The 20946-nt window shown below is 39.0% G+C and overlaps 3 protein-coding genes and 1 long non-coding RNA gene across 4 annotated transcripts in view; 2 read left to right on the forward strand and 2 right to left on the reverse strand.

Moving 5' to 3' along the window:
- Window positions 1-494, reverse strand: part of MALSU1 (mitochondrial assembly of ribosomal large subunit 1) — a 6416-nt gene extending 5922 nt beyond the window's left edge. Inside the window, exon 1 of the mRNA XM_072412518.1 lies at window positions 131-494. Within this exon, the coding sequence (XP_072268619.1) occupies window positions 131-479 (349 nt within the window). The 5' untranslated portion in view covers window positions 480-494. The remainder of the gene's footprint in view (window positions 1-130) is intronic.
- The window catches only part of LOC140331478 (uncharacterized), a 276876-nt gene that overhangs the window by 114168 nt on the left and 141762 nt on the right, over window positions 1-20946 (forward strand). The gene's annotated exons all lie outside the window — the stretch shown is intronic.
- Window positions 516-2671, forward strand: EXOSC6 (exosome component 6). Its single transcript, XM_072412519.1, has 2 exons — window positions 516-1165; window positions 1905-2671. The coding sequence occupies exons 1-2, from the start codon at window positions 569-571 to the stop codon at window positions 2064-2066; spliced, it is 759 nt and encodes a 252-aa protein (XP_072268620.1). The 5' UTR covers window positions 516-568; the 3' UTR covers window positions 2067-2671.
- Window positions 7613-16883, reverse strand: GPNMB (glycoprotein nmb). The gene is made up of 11 exons (XM_072412520.1): window positions 16726-16883; window positions 13479-13625; window positions 12398-12541; window positions 12159-12323; window positions 11596-11754; window positions 11053-11415; window positions 9944-10126; window positions 9756-9855; window positions 9045-9250; window positions 8582-8669; window positions 7613-7859 (listed from the first exon to the last, which is right to left on the reverse strand). Exons 1-11 carry the CDS (start codon window positions 16796-16798, stop codon window positions 7715-7717), a joined length of 1773 nt encoding a protein of 590 aa, XP_072268621.1. The 5' UTR covers window positions 16799-16883; the 3' UTR covers window positions 7613-7714.

Genomic DNA, 20946 nt, shown 5'->3' on the forward strand with positions numbered 1-20946 from the left:
CACTTTTGGTACAGAAATCTAGACCTCAGTGTAACGCTCAGGTGGTTAATAGGAAAAAACAATAAAAGCATGGCAGGGCTGCTACCCATTCCAATACAATATTAGCTGTACATATTCAGATATGGTATACCTCTAGTCACCTCCTCAGAGTCGCTGCCCGACCCGTCTGTATGTGTATGGTGATCCCCGCTGCTGTACGGGCTGATCCTCTGCAGGACACAGGTTCTCCTCCAGGGCACAGCAGGGGCCCAATATCCGGTATGTACCACCATAGCAGCAGAGCACAGCCTGCTTCCATTATGCACAGCACCGGCTCGTCCTCCGGTCACACAGCGCAGCACCGGCAGAAGCCTACGGACCCACATCCCGCCTGTCATGCAGCCTCTGCGACCTTGACGGAAGCAAGAAGCCCAGCTCGCTGATTGGTCACTAGGACGCCAAAGCGAGCTGTTTGATTGGACTAGCTTGTGTCCAGGCATGTGGGCGTGGTTAATAGGTCAGGCTGCGCCGGAAGCAGTTCTTGTTATCTCTCTGGTGATTTCCGGCAAGCGTGCTAGTGTGTGTAGGGATGCCGGTGGACAGTCGGAGGGTGCGGGGCCCGGAGGATGGCTCTCAGAGCCCTGCGTTGTACGCTGAGAAGGAGAAGGAGGGCGAGAAGGTCCTCCGGGTGGGTCGGGGTCCGTCTGAGCAGAGAGCGGTCTGTGTTCGGGCCGGTCTCCTGAGCCAGGCAGCGGGCTCGGCCTATGTGGAGGTGGCGGGAGGCAGCAAGGTGATGTGCGGAGTATGGTGGGGTGGTGGAGAGGGCCGCCTGCACTGTGACCTGCGCTGGGCCCGCTTCTCCTCTCCCTCTACGGGCTCACAGCGGAGGGGCGGCGGGGCGCTGCTACTGCAGCAGAGTTTGGAGTCCGCGGTGCGGATGGAGCGATACCCCCGGGCGGAACTGATGCTGTCCGTGCTGGTTATGGAGGAACGGGGCGCCGCGCTTCCTATGGCTATCACCTGTGCGGCTCTGGCCCTGGCAGATGCCGGCATAGAGATGTATGACCTGGTGGTCGGGGCCGCCGCCTGCCGGGGCAAAACCGGGGAGATCCTTCTAGATCCGACCGAGGAGGAAGAGGAGATCAGTGCCAACATGTACCTCACCATCATGCCCAACCTCAGCCAGGTGTGTACCAAGCACAGGAGGGAAGAGCAGCCCTGTGCACCTAATATTCACCCGGGTAACACAGCACCCCACATGTGCAGGTTGACCCTCCAGCATTTAGTATACATTGCAGGTATTGAGTGCTGTGTGCCCAAACACATTTCCCAATACTCAGCCCTGCACTGTTATTCCCAATGTGTGCATGCTGCTGCAGCACTTTTCAGTAGTCACCGGGCTGTTTTTGGTTGGTTACTGAAGAGTTGGGTCACAATACAGGAGCTGTCAAAGGATCCTGAAAGATCCTTTCCAACGACAAATATTGCACGTGTGTACGTAGCCTTTGTGTCAGAATTGGACCACGGATCAATAGAAGAAGTGTTCTGGCCCGATAATTGATTGGTTGTTTAAAATCATTTGTTATTGGTGTTTTACCCATCTGACAGCTGGCAAACTTCCGTAAGCAAATCACCAACTTCTGTACGCACCCAATACCAGTTTGTTTTTTGCCATATTTAGGAAGGTGTCAGCAGCTAACTGTACAGTGCATCACTTATACTGTGCTAATTTATGAGAATGATGCATGTTCTTAAAGTACAGTGCATTTGAAACACATTGAGGTCAATTATTGCCACACGTTGTACATTGAGACTTGGCATAGTTTGGCACCCAAGTGTTAACATCTGCAACTGTTCCCAGCAAAAGTGTTTCCTCTGTAATGGCAGCAGGTTTTTATGAGAAATATCTGTCTTTGTTTATTCAGGTATCGGGCCTCCTCTGCACTGGGGAATGGGAAGGAGACAGCCCAGTGGAAGCAATGAAGCTGTGTATGGAGGGATGTCAGCGTCTTTATCCATTACTGCAACAAAGTCTCCTCAGCTCTTCTAAGAAAAAAGTCCCACCACCAGGGCCCGAAGCCAGCTAACCAAGCCAATCTATCACCATCACCAGGAAGTCATTACCAACCTCAGCAACTGATCACTGGTGATGTGTACCTTGGTTTATTGTGCTTTATAACATCAGAGCACTACAACTGAGATCTGTATATCTGTCTTGATACTAAGCAACTTCTCGAGGATCCAGATTGGTACCACAAACATGTCCACATCACCATACAGAAATTTTATTGGTTGATGCTGCTGTTTACCCATTGCTGACTGGCATTGATAACAGTTCAGTTATGTGTTTTTTTTCCTCTTGAGCAGCTTTTAAAAGATGTTTGATGGTATTTTGTAAGGATAAAGATCAAAAACTCAATCTGAAAATCAAGTCTGGAACAATGAATCAGGCTTCAGTGAGCATGTATCACAGTTCACTAAGTATGTTACTCAGTGAATGGACTACTGTAGCTTTACCTTTGAGGAACCAATAAGTGTGTAAGGGGGAAACTTGGTGCAGACACCCTTGGTGCCTCTTTTCCTGCTGATCTGATTTCTGTGAAATTGTTTTTCAGTAGTTGAGAGAAGAATTTTGTTCCAAACATGTTGACCATCTGACTATTCCAAAATAATTAAAATTATGTTTTCTTTACCCTTCTGGTGACTCTCATTTTTGCTGCATAGTATATAAACATTTGTATGGCTAAGGCTTTGTTTTAGGGGGACTGTGTGGTTACTTTGTTTCAAGGCCTTATTTCATACTTTAGTCTGCAAGTGGTCATTAAAGCAGAAGTAAACCCAAAACAACAACAAAAAAAAATACTCTTACCTTCAATCCCACATATCAGTCTTCCATCAGTTCTCCTGTTGTCCCGGTATATGTCTTTGGGCTGGCACAAGGCCCCCTATAAAACCAGCTGTTCTGGAATTAAAGATATGCATACAACTAAAAATTATTAATAGATAAATGTTTTTGTTCACACAACAAAATCATCATCGTTGTAAAATAAGGATCGTGCTGATATAAATAGATACCAAAAATGTCAAGCCTAAAAATTGTTTTAAACCGGTAAGGTACGATTGATTATCTAATATACTGGAAGTTGTCAAAGCTTTAAAAGCCTTTTCAGAATCATCATATGACTCCTATAAAACATCCCGCAGCTTGCAGCAGCAAATGGATTTCAAACCCTGCAATCCCATGACATGTAAAACATTTCACTATCAAAATAGGTTAAAGTGTATAAGTAATCACAAATTACCATCGCATACTTACTCCTTCCACATACTGAGTTGTTGGCTTATTGCAACATGGAAAATCACATGGTATTTTAAAGGTTCTTTGTGCTGACTGGTTCTTCTGCTGTCAGTGTACAGGATTCCATACAAACATAGTATCATGTGTACTATCCTAGTCTGCCTGTAATTATACAGGCAGCCATGTTTTTTGGTTCATCGGTGGCCCCTTCTGCAAGCGGTGTTGCTGTCAGTACAGTAGGGTGGTGGAGGTTCCAGTCTCCGACTTTATCCCATGGAACATGTGAGAGAGGTAACCTAGCTGAAAAATGTATTCAGAGGCAATTGCAAATAATTTTTGCTCTAATACTGTTAATGTGTAGTTAAATGCCTAAGCAAGAGAATATATTATTATATTCCATGCAAGTACTACAAGGCAGAACATACATATGCATAAAATAAAAATACTTTACAAGTATTGTGAAGAAAAATTACCTAGGGAACTATTTAAAAATCAACTATGGTCTTGTCACCACCATACCACTTCTTTTAAAATTCAGTTTTTTGTGTAGTTTTGCTTCAGTGCAGCTGCTCGTGTTCCTTAATTTGTGTGCTTTCCCAGCTCCAGTTAAGCCAAAGTATAACTGATTATGCTGTCTTTGGAGCTCTAAAGACAAAGAAACATTATGGCATGAATAAGTAAACAAAATCAGCCTCCTAAAGTAATTCTGTTCTGTTTGCAGCATTATGGTCACAGGACATTGAAAAGGAATCCAACTGTTCTTTGTTTTCATTGATCAATAAAAATATGCTCTTTAATACCTAACCAAAACATAACACTTTAAACTGATTTTGCAACAAAAAGCACAAAATAATTGGCTATGACTATACAGATCCTTTTAATGTCATATACATGAATAATCATTATAGGGGGTTGCAAGTTATTGTAGTATACAGTTTTTATATATTTGTCTGGTATTAGCCAATATTTTTATAGCGCTGACATAATACAACATCCATAGTCATATCTCTAACTGTCCCTCAAAGGGTCGCACAATCTAATGTCATAGTCATATGTCAATAATGTAGTCAAAGGACAATTTATGAGGGAAAGCCAATTAACCTAACTGCATGTTTTTTGGGATGTGGAAGGAAATCCACGCAGACACAGAAAGAATATACAAACTCCTTGCAGATAGAGTTCTGGCCATGATACAAACCTGTGACCTAGTGCTACAATGGTCAGAGTGCTAACCACTGAGCAAACCATACAGCTGGTAAGTCAGTATGATGGTATAATCTACACAAGAAGTCCCCAACCCCAGGGATGACAGGAGAGCAGGCAGCAGGAGGGCCAGCGGCCAATGTAATGACAGGAGACGGAGCTGCTGAGAATGGAACAGAAATGTATGTAAGGCTTACACTTCTCTGCCATTCTCAGTAGCTCTGACAGCTATTTTACACTGCCCTGCTATTCTCAGCTACTGTGCTTACAGGAGACAGAGCTGATCAGAATGGCAGGGCAGTGTAGTTAAGGTGATATCTGTTCCAAATTGTAAGTTTTATTACCATGCCCTGCGAAGAAACACTTAAAGCAATAAAGACAAGTTGGTCCAAGTTTAGTTCCTGGTTTAAGAGCATAGGAGAATGGAATACATCTGGCTCCAACCTGGACATATCTTCTCAAGAAACTCATTATAAAGCCGAGCACTGGGTGGACAAAAACTATATATATATATATATATATATATATATAAACCTCACTTGATTTAATCATTTCTTTTGATGTTACCAGACTAATATACCAACTAAGGTTAAATCATGAGTGTTTTTACTATCACCCCCTTCAGTGGGAAAGGAAGAACATGCAGTTCTTCATGCATTTAAATTTTTATTATTTTTATTATTTTATTATTTTATCATGCAGTTAAACTTTTTGTGCTCTTTCACAGCATTATTTTCATTCAAACTCAGCAAAGTATACATTTTTTTTTCAAATTATATTTAAAGGGAGAGGGTGCTCAGGTGGCTACATTAACCCAATTCACAAGATAACAGAACAGCAAATATACACATTCAAAATCATTACATTGTGGCTGCAGTGGTTGCCTCCTAACATGCAGGTAGGTTGTTAGTTAGCAATCTAGAAATGTACAATGAAGACAGTTCAAACAATCGCTTAAGTGCATGTTTTATAGATATTTTACCAATTTCTATGAAAGATTGCCATATGTCAAAGAAAGTCCAGTATGACTTTCTCCAGGAAGAGCTTCAGAGCAGGTGGTTTGAGGTAAATTCACATATGTAGAATAGTCTTGTTCTCCCCACAAGAAAAGATGGAAAGGTGACCCTTGCTTTCCCAGGTGGTTTGAACTCCCCACATATCCAAGGATCCAAAAAGAGGCCACTCTGGTGTCAAAGATAAGTAATTCACCAACTTGGCCATAGAGAAGCTGACAACGTTTCCAAAACTTAATTTATGGACAATTCCAAACATACAAATCTGTCCTTTCCTGGCCACACTTAAGACAGGTAGGCTAAGCCCATCAAATATGAATGATAAGGAGAGATGTGGGCTTCATTTAAGAGTCTCAGAGTGGATTATAATTTTTTATACATTTATTAAGACACTAGTACAGTTACACTACACCATTGTGGGCTCTTACCAGCACCATCACTCCAAAATGTTTGGGTAATTATATATACTTCACCAGGTGAATATTACTTGCTCCTCAAATCTCAGACAACTGAGATGAATAACTGTTTCTCAGAATGTTTCACCAAGGTAGGGACCATGTTTTGGCACCTCCAGTTTCCTAACTATGCTATCCCAGGTTCTACTGATATATGAAATGCACTAACCCCAACAACCCTGTTTTCCAACCTTTCAGAGCCGTGGCTTTCCCCATGATTTCATGGAAATCCCTTACCTGCTTACTGTGTGCCTGCAGAGAATCTCCATAGGTTTGAAACAAGCTGTATTGCAGTTTCCGTATACATGTAAAGTGCAACCCTTCAGATTCTTTAGTTTTAATATAGGTCAGACAGGACTTGAATTTGTAGTCTAGTATTCAATTTTACTGTTTACTTAGAGAACAAATGGAGGAGGGTTTTGAAAATGGATGACAACAATGGAAACCTTTTAGCCATGGTTAAGAGTCCAGACCTTGGGCTGCAGTTTCATGTAGATGCTCAGCAACTGCTCCTCTTCTCACAGATCCCAAGAATATCATGCAGGCATTTTTTAAATGTTATTAGCTCCTTATGTCATCCTATACTGCCATTCAAGCTGGCAAAAGATGTTGTTATCCACAAGATGTTCTTATCTACCGCTAAAACTTTTTTTTTTTTTTTTTTTTTTAATAAAAGGAGTTTTTCATAAAGAAAATAACTGTTGCCTAGATTCTAAATAAGAAAACACAGGGACTGGATGGTTTTCTGTCAGAGTGGTACAATGATGAGAGTCTTGTACCAAGATGACACTCAAACAGCTATTGCTAAAAACATCCAAATTTTATGTATGGGGCACACATGATTTTAAACCCTAAATGTTGACCCATTGATTTTTTCAATGTGTAGATGTTAGAGGTCAGTAGGTCAGGAGTATTGCAGCTCTCATTCTTGCAGAGTGGGTTAGGTGTTCCAAATTGCTAATATTGTCTGGCAGAGTAATTTGTTTCATCCACACTAGTTTATCTCTGTTCAAGGTTTTTTGGTTACCTCAGAGACTGTTCTTTGAATTTTAAGACCTTTACCCTCCCAGGTTCTTAGGGCAACACAATCTTCTCACCCTATGCATTCCACCATTAGGCATGGCAACATTTGGCAGTGGTACTTGCTTTCACCCCAAATATGGGAGAATATGCTGTATTCCCAATCCAATAGGGAACAAAGGAGGTTATGAGTGAGACATTTTCCCCCTGATCACCTCTAGTCACCATGTTTCTTCCATTGCAGGCTCTGCTGGAGCCCTAGTACTAACTGTGCTAGTCAAAACTTTTTTGAACCCCTTTTAATAGAAAGTTATCAATTTGATGTCTACCCCACTCACAATGGTGACCTGAAAAGCTCCAATTAGTTGTAATTGCACTTCTAGTAGGTCATCCATGCTAGAAGTTGACCATTGCCAAATTCAATGGGAGAAAGGCAGGATGGACAAAGTCTAATAACCACATCAGTTACTGCAGCGACAGTTATTTGAACCCTATTGGATCAAAATTGACAAGGTTTTACAATTATCTTGTTAGTCTGTGGTTAAGCTTTGTTATCGTATGCATAGTTTTGTGATAATCTGTCTGCAGTATGTTCAACAGTCATTAGAGGTGTCTCTACCATATTTATACACACACACACACAATTTTAAAGGAGAGGACATTTATTTTGTTGTAGCCCATATAACAAATATATAAGATCATGTAAAATGTCAACAGTGCAAGGGCAGCATAGCAGTAGGTGTTGGCTATATTATGCCAGCTTTGGTTTTCAAAAGTGGATCATGCTCATTGTTTCCATGAAAGACCTCTTTGACTTGTCTGAAGTATACACTGATCCGATTGCCACTTTCATCTGTAGCATTCCTGATGGGCTTGTATTCCTTGTATTTCCTAAAAAGACCACACCCTCATTAAAAATGCTTCAAAACTGTATCAGTATGTTGTGGCATATTGAGAAGCTGCCATGACAATAGTAATTTGTGGAGATCTCCCAAATGCTTTTTTTGGAGAGGGACACAGGGGCTTGGTAAATGAGTGTTTCCCCTTGATTGAGCTGCAGTGCAGGATCTACAGTGTACCTAGAACCTCACCCATCAAAGCACTGAAACCAAAGGTTTTAGAACCTTGGATGAAGTGTACACATACTGGTCCATGAGGGTTGATTTGCACCATAAATCACCAAGTCTAACACCTTTTTATTCCAGAACATGACCCAGCACAGTCTACCATAGAAACACTGCACTGAAACCCGAGTTTGAAAGTAATAATTGCCCAGCACAATCCCACTGTCCAAGACTGAAAGCAGAACATTTTGTTCACCGATGGTGCCATGCTCTACTGCCCAAGGTATGCATGGGCAATTGAATGGTGCAATAAAAGGGCATACTAAAGATTAAAACCCAGGAAACCATTATGACAGCTTGGTAGAGTTAAGCAGGTGAATATAGGACAAGATGAACTATTAGTCAATCAATTACTTCAAGTTTGGAATGGTGGTATATGATATAGATCAGCTCAAATACAGGTTGTTTCAGATGAAGGAAAACTGACAAATTTTGGCCATTCTTTATATTCTGTTGACAACTCCTCCCTCCACACACCTGGCTACTCACCTATACAAAAGAACACCAACCACTGTGGCAGCAAGGATCACCAATCCAAATATAGTCAGGACTACAGAGACAGTCTTTGTTCCAGGGCCTAGATGACAAAAAATGAAAGCGTTTATTCTAATATCGGTAATCTAGCATTTTCAGCCATGATTTCCATCATGGATGAAGTTATGCACATTAGGAATGGCATTTGCCCTGCAATGATAAAAGTACACAAATACCACTTGCATATTCTTTCACATGTCTACAGTGAAATATGGAAGTTCCCGGTGTTAAAAAACAGACCTCTCTAGTTGGGCTCTTTGTTCACTTGGCATTTTGGTGACCAAGATAATTGGAACATTGAGAACCTTTGCAAGGTATTTGTGTAGCCCCAATAAAGTTTTCCAACATATATGTCAATTCAATATTGCTCTGCATCAAAGAGAAAACACACACACACACACACACACACTGTACTTACCTCCATTTACAAAGACCAGTGTACTAGCAAGAGCCAGACTTGCATCGTCACTTAGTGTAATGTTGACACAATAGGATCCTGGTTCTGCAAATGCTCTTCGTAGGGTCAGTAAACACTGGTCTGAAGCTGGAATCTGATCACATACCATGTTCTGGGGAAACATGCAAGATGCATCCGAAACTGTGGTACAAGCATCTGTAGGCAGACTAGGAAGAAGAGATTTTTTTTTTTAGCATTTTTTTCCCCATTTAGCAACTAGTTAAAGAGCAATGCAGAAGCATATGGCCCGATAGATATCCAGGGGCCCCAGATGCAACCTTAACTTTTCCACTAATTTGAGCTTGAAAGGTCTACAAATGCCATTAACATTGCTTGGTGTACCCCCAAGCTATTAACTATTTCCCTTCTCCATATATCATAATTTGAATCTTGGGAAAGAATTCCCATTTACAAATGTTAATGTCAGTTTCTACTCCTTTGTCTAAGCTTACAGCAATTCCAAGTCATGTTCTAAGCACCTAAAGAACTGTAAGCCTTACAAGAATTGCATGCAAAGGATTGCAGTAACACCACCAATTTCTTTCTGTGGGCCTCAAACTGATCATGGGTAACCGGTCCATTACAAGACATACCCACCCAACAAGTAAACATTTGTCTGTTGCAATCCTATTGCCTATAAAAATGGATGAGAACTCCCTCCCACATACCTACCTGCCTTCACAAGACACCACAAAATCAATGAAAGAGTTTCCAGCTAGAGAGGATGATTGGATAGTATTCATTTCTATGATATTCATGCCAAGGATGCCATCTAAGAACAAAAAAAAAAAAAAAAAAAAAAAGTTATTCTGGACCCTTTAAAGCAGCAATACAAGCCACTTTGCTGTATTGTAACCCACCTGTAACAGTAATTTTGGTGTTATAGTAGCCATATCTGTAGATAAAGCACCCAGGAACAGCAGTAGTGGGCTGTGTTGTCATAGTTGTGTGGGTAGTAGTGACAGCATGGGTGGTAGTAACATTTGCCTCAGTAGTTAGTGGAAAGGTTTCAGTTTCAAAGGGTGGTACTTCAGTTGAGTTTCCTATGGAGGAGATAAATTGATGTATATCTTATATGTGCTTATTAGAGAAGTACAGACACCTTGATTAGCCATTTTTCGTTCTACTGGATTACATGTTAACTCAAACCAAATTAAGTCAATAAAAATGCTTAGTTACATGTCCTACATCTATCTCTAAAGCTGTGTGAAAGCTTAACAAAAGCATAAGCTCAGGTTGTACTTGTTCAAGTTTATATATAAGAGCAGTCACAAGAGGACTACAGTGTTCCACTTGCAGACCTCTTTAGAAACCTGGCTTTAGTACTCAGACTCTGCATAAATTATATGTCTTTGTATACAGTACAGAAACTGACCATATAAAAAGGTAGAAAACATTTACATCTTCCTGATGACCGAGCAGCTTCCTTAAAAAACTTCAGGACTGCTCCTACATCTAGAGCTCCAGGCACAATAGCATGGTCATCAGTGGGAAGAATACTGCCAACATTGGTGGCCTGTAAGAAGTGCCCCTTCTATATAGCCAATAGTCATTGGTGACAGTGGAAACCTTATCAATGAGAAGTTTAATCTGAAACTCCTTGATTAACAGAATCCATAGTAGTGTCACTCCCAGAAAAGCACAAAGTTTAAAATTTTCATTATAGTATTATATCAACCTAATTTAGGACAAGTCTGCAAAGCCCAGAAGCAAACTATATGTAGATGGTCTTGGCTCAGATTTGAACCTGGGACTCTAGTGGGAGTGGTATGACAGACCTGCAATTACTGAATACTATAAATTGTCATAATTATAAGAGAACCCTGTACTTTACCATTGCTTTGATGGTTTGGGTGGTCTAACATTAGTGTTATCAAGTTTTCTTCCAGGAGAGCCTTACTAGTTAGGCCCCAGCATTTGATGGAATTTTAGGAGTTCCAAGGTTACTTTTACTGAGAAACAAACTTACCAGTAGTATTTGCAGTGGTATGAGGCATGGTGGTTGTTGGCAGCTGTGTGGTTGGTGCCCATGTTGTATGTAGGGGAGTGGGTGTAACTGGCTTACAGGGTCCTGGAATAGCAGCCTTGATGGTCAAGTTCAGACTGAAGTTTCCAAGCAAGGTGTATGTATGAGTGGAGATTGGGCTATTGGAAACGAAGGAGCCACTTCCATCACCATAGGTCCAGTTGAAAGACAATATAGCTGTGCTGAGGTAGTGGCTTGGATCATGGATTTTAACATCCAGTGTTATTGGAGAGTCTTTGATAAAGATGTGGTCAGAGGAATTCTTGTCGTTTTTCTGTGAAATGTTCACATAGAAAGGAATTTGGTCTGAAAAATATACAGAAAACAGTATTAAGCCCTGAGCAAGGTTTTAAGTTAGGCCACCTCCAAAGTGTGTGAGGGCAACGATGACTGAATGCGATATGGAAAAAAAAAAAAAAAAAAAAAACTCGACTAAAAACATTCCCCACAAACAAATACCCATTTTATTTGCATCTTCAATCTTACCTGTTACAATGTACATGCCACTTGCTTTAGCAACAGGGTAGTGCTTTCTGTAGCCTCTCCTGTACACAGTGACTTCAATCATCTGTGAGCCAGCTGTGATGTTTGTAGTATTTATTGAGAGAACAGCTGAAGATCTTCCAGTTGTCTGATAGTACTGGCCTAGATGAAGAAAACATCCTGGTCAAATCCACAAACATTAGCAAAACCTGCTCATTCACCACAGCTTTTTTTTCTAGAAACTACAAGGCTCAGAAATCAGACTAGAAACACTGAAGTTTGTATATTTTTAAAGTTATCCATTTTAAGAAACAGACAAGACTAATTTTGGGGTATCCACCCAGTGCAAGGAAGAGTGATCATCATAGCCTGGTATGACAAATACAAGGCATTTTGGAGGTCAGCTAGACTGACCCACACTGAAGGCACCATTTTAGGATGTTACCATTTAACATATATTCATTAGCCAAAAAAATCTTTTTAAGTAATGTTTGTAACTTCAGTACAGTTAAATTATTTTAGAATGGATACCCATAAAAAGATAAGTTAACATATACTATACCAACCCAGTGTTTGGAAAATGTAGATGAAGTTACGGCGCCTCCAGTCATGGTGGTGAGGAAATGGTCTTCCATCTGGAAACTTGTTGGAAAAGCTGCAATTTCCTTCATTACAGAACGGAATCCATTTGGTCCAGTTATACACATACGGATCCTGATCACTAAAGGAAGCTGAAATAGGTAGGATCATCAGTAAAACCATTCAATCAGTACCAATAATATATGCTGCCATGCACAAAAGTTACCATTTCCACATCCACGTTCATAGACTACATCCCCATCTTCATTCTCTTTTTGGCATCTTGGAAACTGCAGTGTGACAGCAAATGTTACATTTGACCCTATCAGTGCTGGACTGTCACTGGTCAACAGCGCCTTTACTTTGCCACCTGAAACAATAAAATAAGTCATGTTATATAACAGGCAGATTCTAGGTTAATTGCCTACCCCAGACATGACCAAGCAATAGGTCCACTCTTTGGTTTAATAATTTGGCTAGCAAATAAATGGTCAACTGGTACCCATTACCAAGCAGCACATATTGGCTTCCAGCAGCGCATTGCCGTTCATAACTGCCATTAAGAAAAAAAATAAAAAATAATAATTGTTCAGCCAGGCCTTACAATAGGACTTGGAGCACCCTTTAAAGCTATGATTTGACAACTTGACTTGGGGCAACATAAACAATACATATATTATTCAAATGCAGCAAAGTTACTGTTTGAATGAAAAGTATTTAATTGAAAGCAGTTTACATTTATAAAAACGCATAGATATGGTCATCAACTCTCCATTACACACCCTGCAACCGGTTTCATATATGCCAGCCAGGCTGCAGAGTATCCATCATTCCAAATGGATAGTTTCCAAAGTTAGGAGTGTTCCATTAGCCCTTGGCTAGTAAAATAGCTTGCAGATAAAAAAAACAAAACAAAAATTATCCAATCGAGTAGGAAATAGTTGTTGATCGGGTGTTGCCAACTGTCATGTTGGAAGACTTCCCCATCATTTTTCCTTTCTCGAAGATAGCAATAACAGGGATTTCCTTTCACTCTTTTTCAGAGATCCTTTTTTTTAAGGCAATTCTTTATTTTATTGTAGCTGTTAATCACATTCTCACTTAAGGGAAACATTTTTTGAGAAGCCAGAATACTGGGAGTATCATGTATTTGACTCCCTATAATAAAAAAAAAAAAAAAAAAATTTTTTTTTCTTGTTTTCCCGTGCGGAAAACCTGGTGCGTCCTATAGTCCGGAGCGTCTAATGGTCCGAAAAATACGGTAGGTACCCAAAACAAGCAATATATTAACTGTATGGTGATATTACCTCTCCAGCAGTTTTCCCATCTGGGATCCCCAGATTTCCAGGCTGGATATAGCTTTTCATCCCAAGAGTTGCTGTTGGGGGACCAGCCTTGCATGCGGCGATTATCATGGCCAATCTTCCTTCCAAATTCTGACACATCTTGGAAGCCTGTACAGATACACAATGTGTTAAACTGTATTTCTATATCACCAACATATTATGCATCACTGTACAATAAATATTGCTTGCAAATGAACGACTGATACAATGACACAGGAGGAGAAGATCCTGCATGAAATTAATATCCAAGAGGAGGGGGATATGAAATGATGAGTAGTGAGCAGGGCTTAAAAAGACAGAGGACTGGTTGGCAAGTTATTTTAATATACCACAAAAGACAAGTTAATTTTTGTTGTGGTTTACCAGATGTAGAATTACTTTTTATTGTTATTTTCAATTGTTTTAACTGTTGCTACTATAAAGTGGTAAATGCATCTTGCAAACAATCTGTGGATACAGATGATGGTTCAGCCACATTTTTCTCCCCAGGAACCACCTACTGTGGTAGACATTTAGAAGAGTGAATGTTTCCCTTGCTGCATACCAGTTCTATGCAAAGTTAGAAAAGTTGGTTTTGCCCCTTCTCAAACATTTAGCTATCACAATACATATGATATTCACCTTCATCCTGCCAATTGATAGTTGTGATTGTATGCAATCAGACTCCTTGGCAAATTACTTGGGTCATTTTTTAATCATTCTATATGTGAGAATTTGACCTAGCAATAGATTTTTTTTTTTTATATTGCATTCTAGACGACAGTTCACACAGCACTCTTCCGATTTAGTTTAAATTGGCAGAACACTTTCTATTAAAGGTCACAGGATTCCAATAGAGTCAGATGAGACATTTGTGAATAAGCTAGCCTATTTAGGCTGCAGAAACTATATTGAACAGATTTTAGAAAAACCAAGGGTTTGTTTTGTTTTAATGTAGACATTTACCTAAAATTACAACACCATTACAGCATTTTGAATATTAAAACTATAAGAAAAACCCTTACTATGTAACCTGTATTACTCTGCAGGTAATTGGTAGTTTATATATGGCCAACTGGGACCATTTCAAATAGGATATGGTTCTGCTAAAGAATCATTAAGAGGAAACCACCTTCAAAGCTTAAGTAGAAATGCTTCTTTGCAAAAAATTAAAGCTTGAAGGAGCTAAAGTAACTAAATGCCAATAACATTCCACTTTGGCCTCAATACCAAGCACAAGACACTTCAATAGAGTTTTCCACCTATAATACATCTTCCACTCAGAACTCCTTATACTCCACAATACAGTTACTGCAGAAATCACATTTAGTATTTTTTAAGCCTTATTGATTCAAGAAAGCTCTGATACACCAACATGTCATCACCTCATTCTGTAAATTAAAGTTACGTGGAGGGCAGGCTCCATGCCTTTTGAAAGCTCCTGTAAGTCTATCACACAAGCTGAAAGCCTTATCTACACAATATATACTCAACACTTATTTTACAGATAGAAATCATCATATGTTAGTCCTGGAACATGGAACAATGGCAAAGGACAGCTCATAAATTATCAAAAAAAAAATCTCTATTACTTCCATGATGTATATATTTCTAACAGCCAGATTCAATCTGGCAGGACCATGGCAAACAGCAACTTTACTATGACAGGCATTATGCCTAAATTAAAATGGGTCGTGGTTAACATCCACCTTACTTACACAGTTAAAAACAACCTTGTGCTATTTGACAATATTCAGGTGTCACATTTACTAAACTGCCATTCCACACCTCCTGTGGCTAATCCCTAACCCCAACCTACCACCTTTCTCTCCTAATGTTTTAGGAATCAGCCCTTATCTTGTTGTTGCTTATATTTTATTCATGTATACTATACTTATGTACAAGCACACTTGTAATAAACACCACACAAAAACATAATATTGATTATACAAACACTAATAAAAATGATTGAAATTAGAGAATACCAAATAAGACATTGCAAAATCATCAATATTTCATTTACACATGAACTCAAGACTCCTGAAACTATGGCTGCTCGACATTCCATTATTTCACCACACTGGCTATAAAGAAAACGAGGATATACGGCAGTCATGCAATTTGTTATAGAGTTGACAAGACAAAGCAGTACAGTACAGGCAAAGCAATTCAATTATGATGCATACATCACTTAAACATGCATGGCTTACTGGCAATACCAAAATAAAAGAAATTATGCATGCATCCATGTAACCTATAATTAGGATGCAATTTACTTAAAAGCTAACAGCATTTATATACCATAATAAGGTTTAGCATTTGAGCATCAACTCAATAGTTATATGAAATTTACATAGCTTGTAAAGCAACTTTGCATTAAATAGTAGCATACTTAGAATAAATGTAAACTTTAGGTCAGTTATACACATTGCACCATTACTTAGAATAAATGTAAACGTTAGGTCAGTTATACACATTGCACCATTTTTTAGGGCACTGTGATTGGGACAAATTAGAAGCTACTATATAGAACTATTTAGTTGTATTATACACAATAAATCCTGATTGTACAGTCTCCTTTAAAGTTTTACATTTACCAAAGCGATATTATGAAAGGACCTAATAATTGCCACACCTTTCTGAAATAAGAACACCTTACAAGGCAAAGTACCGAAAAGTTATGCAGCCCAAGAATCATCTAGTTAGACTACCAAGAGGTTGACTGGGATCCTTTAAAACCTTATGAGTTTTAGCACTTTTTCTAAAAACTTTAGTGGTTAGAAGTCTATACATTAGACCAAAGAAAGTGACAACTATAGAGGAAGGAGGGTCAGGTAGAAGGAATGATTATTAGTATGGCATTTTTACAATTTTTTTAGACCCATCAATAGGTTAGGTGAATAGTCAGCATTAGACAAATAAGCAATTAGTGTTACTCTTCAGTAGAGACACTAGATTTGGAAGCCTTAGAACTTCGTACAACTAAGTGCACCAGTCACAAACCACAGGATCTATAAAGTTTATATGTTGTATAAGGGGCAATTTGATGCCTAGAAGGTGCAATGTTACAGCACAGTATTTCTCCATCCCATTACATTTTGTTCTGGAATACATACTGCATTTTTGTAAGGATGACTGATTTTAAGTTATTGCATTTTGGGAAAGACATAAAATTAAATCAGAGACTGATGACCAATAGGCCCAGTCCATGAAGATTAAACACACTCACGTTTCCCTGCCAGGGCAGCAGAGATCAGCCAGATAGTGAGCACCAAGCAGCTTCGCACCAATGCAGCCTGCATCTTGAAAAGTGAATTGTTTCCTTTCCTCTCAGCTAGCAGTATTTAAACTGGCCTCTACGAGTCACAGCTGCGAGAAATAAAAATCAGGATCCCTATGTTCCCTCCTTCTGTTTATGAGAAGCCTTCAGGCTCATCATGTGATGGAATTAAGGAAAGATGCCTGATTCTGTGTCCTGGGCCTTGCCTCTCTGCTCATGTGCTTATGAGTCACTTACCATGAATCTCAGATTTTTTACTGTTTCTTCTGTTTTTCATAGACATGTTACACCTAAGTAGGCATTGGGTAAAGGCCCCCTCAACACTTGTGCATTGTAGCGTGTTACAACTCCATTATCACTGACCTTTCAACAATTCACTCTGCAGTCTTCTATAACACGATAAAAGTTGCAAAGGATTGTTGCACAATAACCAATAATTTTTATAACAGTTTGGCAAAACCTTGCAAAAAAAAAAGACAATGAAGTATTTTTTTATTTGTGGTGAATCATTGTTCCCACTGCGGGTGCATTCACACAACTGTACTTCAAAGCTTATATTCATATGAACTTTCATTAATTCCTACTATCATCTGCTATGACTTGATCTAGGATTGAAAACACTGAACATGTTTAGAAATCCAGTCCAGGTCTGCTGGATCACCTTGGTTCCCCCATGATCATTTTTTTTTTTTACAGTTTTGGAGATCTTTAGTGAATTTGGGACAATGACTGCCATGAATGAAGACATAAAGGTAAAGTGTCTTTCAATCTCAGACTACTTTATTATTGATTTGGCTGGTTTATTATTGCGGTTGATCATTTTAAATATACAAAAACATTAAGGAATATTATGTAAATGTATATAAATGGGAAATATTAAAAGTTAGGAAAAAGTAAATACCAATAATTTTCTTTAATATAGAAATTTGCTTGCGGTGATGACAACGAGCCATCACTGCCGATTCCAATAGTAACAGACTTATGATCTGCCTAAAGTTACATACACACACTAGATAGGTTGAAGCCCAAGATGAATAGTGTGCACATCCCAGGTGAAAATCTTATGTGTATAGCAGGCCCCCCACATTGTTCATACATCTGCCATGGCAGAATAATGACTGATTGATCAGGAATGAGCACTGTACAAACCCATAGAGGAGATTACAGCTGGTTGCTGCTTGCTCATCTTCCCCTCTCTATAGGACAGAAAGGTGCTGTGTGTACAACTCTTTATTCAACTGTCACTGGAAACAATCATGAATCATCTAACATTAAAGTTCTGCTTTAAAATGGCCACATACATTGACTGTACAATATCCTAAAGTTTACCCAGACAGCATGTAGTGTCAATGGCTACCTACACAATATAAACTTTCCTGGGGTAAAGGAAGGAAGTATGAACTAAGGAAGGCAAAATAGAAGCAATAAAAATAGCACAAAGAGCAACATAGATATACAACTCATTTCCCAGAAACTTACTGGTATGAGTTACTGCACTTTTTTCTGTAAGCTGTATTTACTAAAGAATCACCAAGCATATTGATTGTTGTGTGTTCCTCTTCCAGTTGGCCTCACTCTGCTGTGCCAGCTAACAAAAGCTAAAATTAAAAGTATATTGTATTTTCAGATAATACACATTTTAGTTATTTTGCAGTGTTTATGTGAAAGTATTTTATATGACATATTTTACAAGCTTGTTCTTCCTCTTTTCTGTTTTGGTATTAAATATAGACATTTGTACATTTACCTCAAAATGGAGCTGTGAGTGGTTCAGTACATTTACACAAAATTTTACAAATTGAGTGCAGACTCGTAGACCTCCTATGAGAAGGAACAGTGACATACAAACTGTGTGGCACTACAAAACAATAAACAGAGCCTATGTATGTAATGAGCCCCAGTACCTGGTCACACATAACTTATATTATTACAAGGTATACCCAGAAACCTTAACTTTAAATAAAACTCCAGAAATATGTTTTTTTAGGGTTAATCCTGACAAATTTACGCTCAGCCATCCTACAGAAGTAATACCTTGAGGATGGCTTCATACCCATTTGTTTCTTTAACAAACAGAAACAAAGCTGCATATTAATGCAATGCATGGTAATGTAATACTATGCGTGGTGTGTAGTGGTGCCAATTATTCTGAATGGCACCCCAAGACCCACATATAGTAATTGCTGATAGACTGTGCAGTGCACCACAATGCCCCTAATGTGTTTTGTGTTAAAACTTTGAAGGTCCATGTTCTTCTTTGCTGTTGCACATTGACAACATAGGGACAGTATGCATGTTATTTATACACACACACACACACACACACACACACACACACACACACACATATATGCAATGTAAATATAAATATGCAATTTAATTGAAAACCTACTGAGGACCACTGAGATAGCATGCAAGCCCACTATGTCACCATTGACTCTTGCTATATATCAGTAATAGTATACTTTGCACCAACAGGATCATTTTGTTCTTGCTGCAGTTTTTTGACAAGGGGGTATCTATGGATTTATGGCTGTAATGGTCCTTTTCTGGGATTATAATGTCATTATTATGTCATTAAATGCGTTGCTTTGGAGATTTTGTGTTTGCTGCTTTGTTGCTTTGGTAAGGTGCTAATCTCTGTGGTCTCGTTAAAACACAGATGGTCTTCCAAAACATAGATTTCCTTTTAATCATCACTAATCATTATATTGGTGAATGCATTTCTGGACACAGAAGGTAAAAGAGCTCATTGTGTAATTCTAGAAGGGAGATAGAAAGTCCAGGCAGTGTCTTCATCTAACTCTCAGTAAATTTATACTACATGTACACTGAATAGGCATTTGAAGGTGTTCCTGTGGAAATGCTCACCATATGTTTACTTCTATGTGTACTTACTAATTTCTCACAAAAACATCCAGAAGGTTTTGGTACATGTTCCTAAAGCTAGAAAAATTCATTTGAAATGCCTTCTCCTAAAGTCAAAAGTAAATTAGACCCTAATGGTGGCCCTGGCATTTAGCAAGCCTGTAGGCATATATATATATATATATTTCCTTCAAGAATTTTAGAAAATCTTAGGTAAGGAACATCATTTTACGGTACTATTCACATACTGTAATAAGATATGTTTTTGTATTCCACAGTGAAAGAACCAAGGAACCTGACAAGTAAATGCTAGTTAAGCTACGTACACACTTCCAATTATTATCGTTTGTAAACGAACGACGAACGATCCTGCACGATATCTGCGAACGATCGTATAGCACCGATCCTGTACATACAGATAACAACACGATCGTTCAAAGATATTGTACACACGTATATATACACACAGTATATATATATATATATATATATACACATACACTCACATACACAATACAGCCTGTATCGATCAAATGTTCGTTCATCGCGCATGCTCAGAACATGCACGATCACTGAACGACCGTACACATGATAGATGGTCAACGATCGTCGTCCAATCCGATCTGCCGGTCCGGTCGTTCATTTCCAATGACTATCCTCGTTCGTCGGCGTCGTTGGTTACTTTTTTTACAAACGATTTTTGGCCAATCGTTCGTTCGTCATTCATTTCCAACGATAAAAATTGGACGTGTGTACACAGCTTTAGTTAGTTAGTTACAATTTTTAGCTACTCTTTGGCTCTAAAACCTTTTTAGTCTCACTGAAGTTTGATTTGCTCAGTTGTGAAGGTAAGTGGAATGGAAAAACCAGGTCAAGAAATTCCTCAAATAGAAATTCAGATTTTTTTAAAATAAGGTTTAAAATTAATTTTTTTTGTTGAAAAAAAACTAGGAATGCTTGAGAATTGTGTTATGTTATAATGTTATATGTTGATATGCAATTTGTGTGCTTGAAAGATAAACGAGGGCTGGAGAAGTCACATAAAGAAACAAAGGGTGTGAAGTCCAGCCAGTAAGTTTAGATTATAACCTCTTTGTTCTCCTCGGGCTTTGTTTATAAAGCAAGCACCCAGCCATTCCCTTTAACATTTTCTGGTGGAGACATTTTTTAGGTCCATGTGTTTCAATGGCAGTAATTGATTCTGGGAATGAGGGAATGTCAGATTCCCTGCTTTATAAATAGAGTCCCTGGATTATAATGTACATCACTGAATATCTGGCAGAGGGAAAGCTTTGATGTATA

Source organism: Pyxicephalus adspersus, chromosome 5, assembly GCF_032062135.1.
Source record: "Pyxicephalus adspersus chromosome 5, UCB_Pads_2.0, whole genome shotgun sequence".
NCBI classification, from domain to species: Eukaryota; Metazoa; Chordata; class Amphibia; order Anura; family Pyxicephalidae; genus Pyxicephalus; species Pyxicephalus adspersus.

Excerpts from the sequence above, each read along its gene's own strand:
- EXOSC6 (XM_072412519.1), top strand. The coding sequence starts at position 569 with ATGCCGGTGGACAGTCGGAGGGTGCGGGGCCCGGAGGATGGCTCTCAG. Across the intron at positions 1,166-1,904 it reads TCATGCCCAACCTCAGCCAG|GTATCGGGCCTCCTCTGCAC; the intron begins GTGTGTACCAAG and ends TTGTTTATTCAG.
- GPNMB (XM_072412520.1), bottom strand. The coding sequence starts at position 16,798 with ATGCAGGCTGCATTGGTGCGAAGCTGCTTGGTGCTCACTATCTGGCTG. Across the intron at positions 13,626-16,725 it reads TGCTGCCCTGGCAGGGAAAC|GCTTCCAAGATGTGTCAGAA; the intron begins GTGAGTGTGTTT and ends GTATCTGTACAG. Across the intron at positions 9,251-9,755 it reads GTGGTGTCTTGTGAAGGCAG|TCTGCCTACAGATGCTTGTA; the intron begins GTAGGTATGTGG and ends TCTTCTTCCTAG.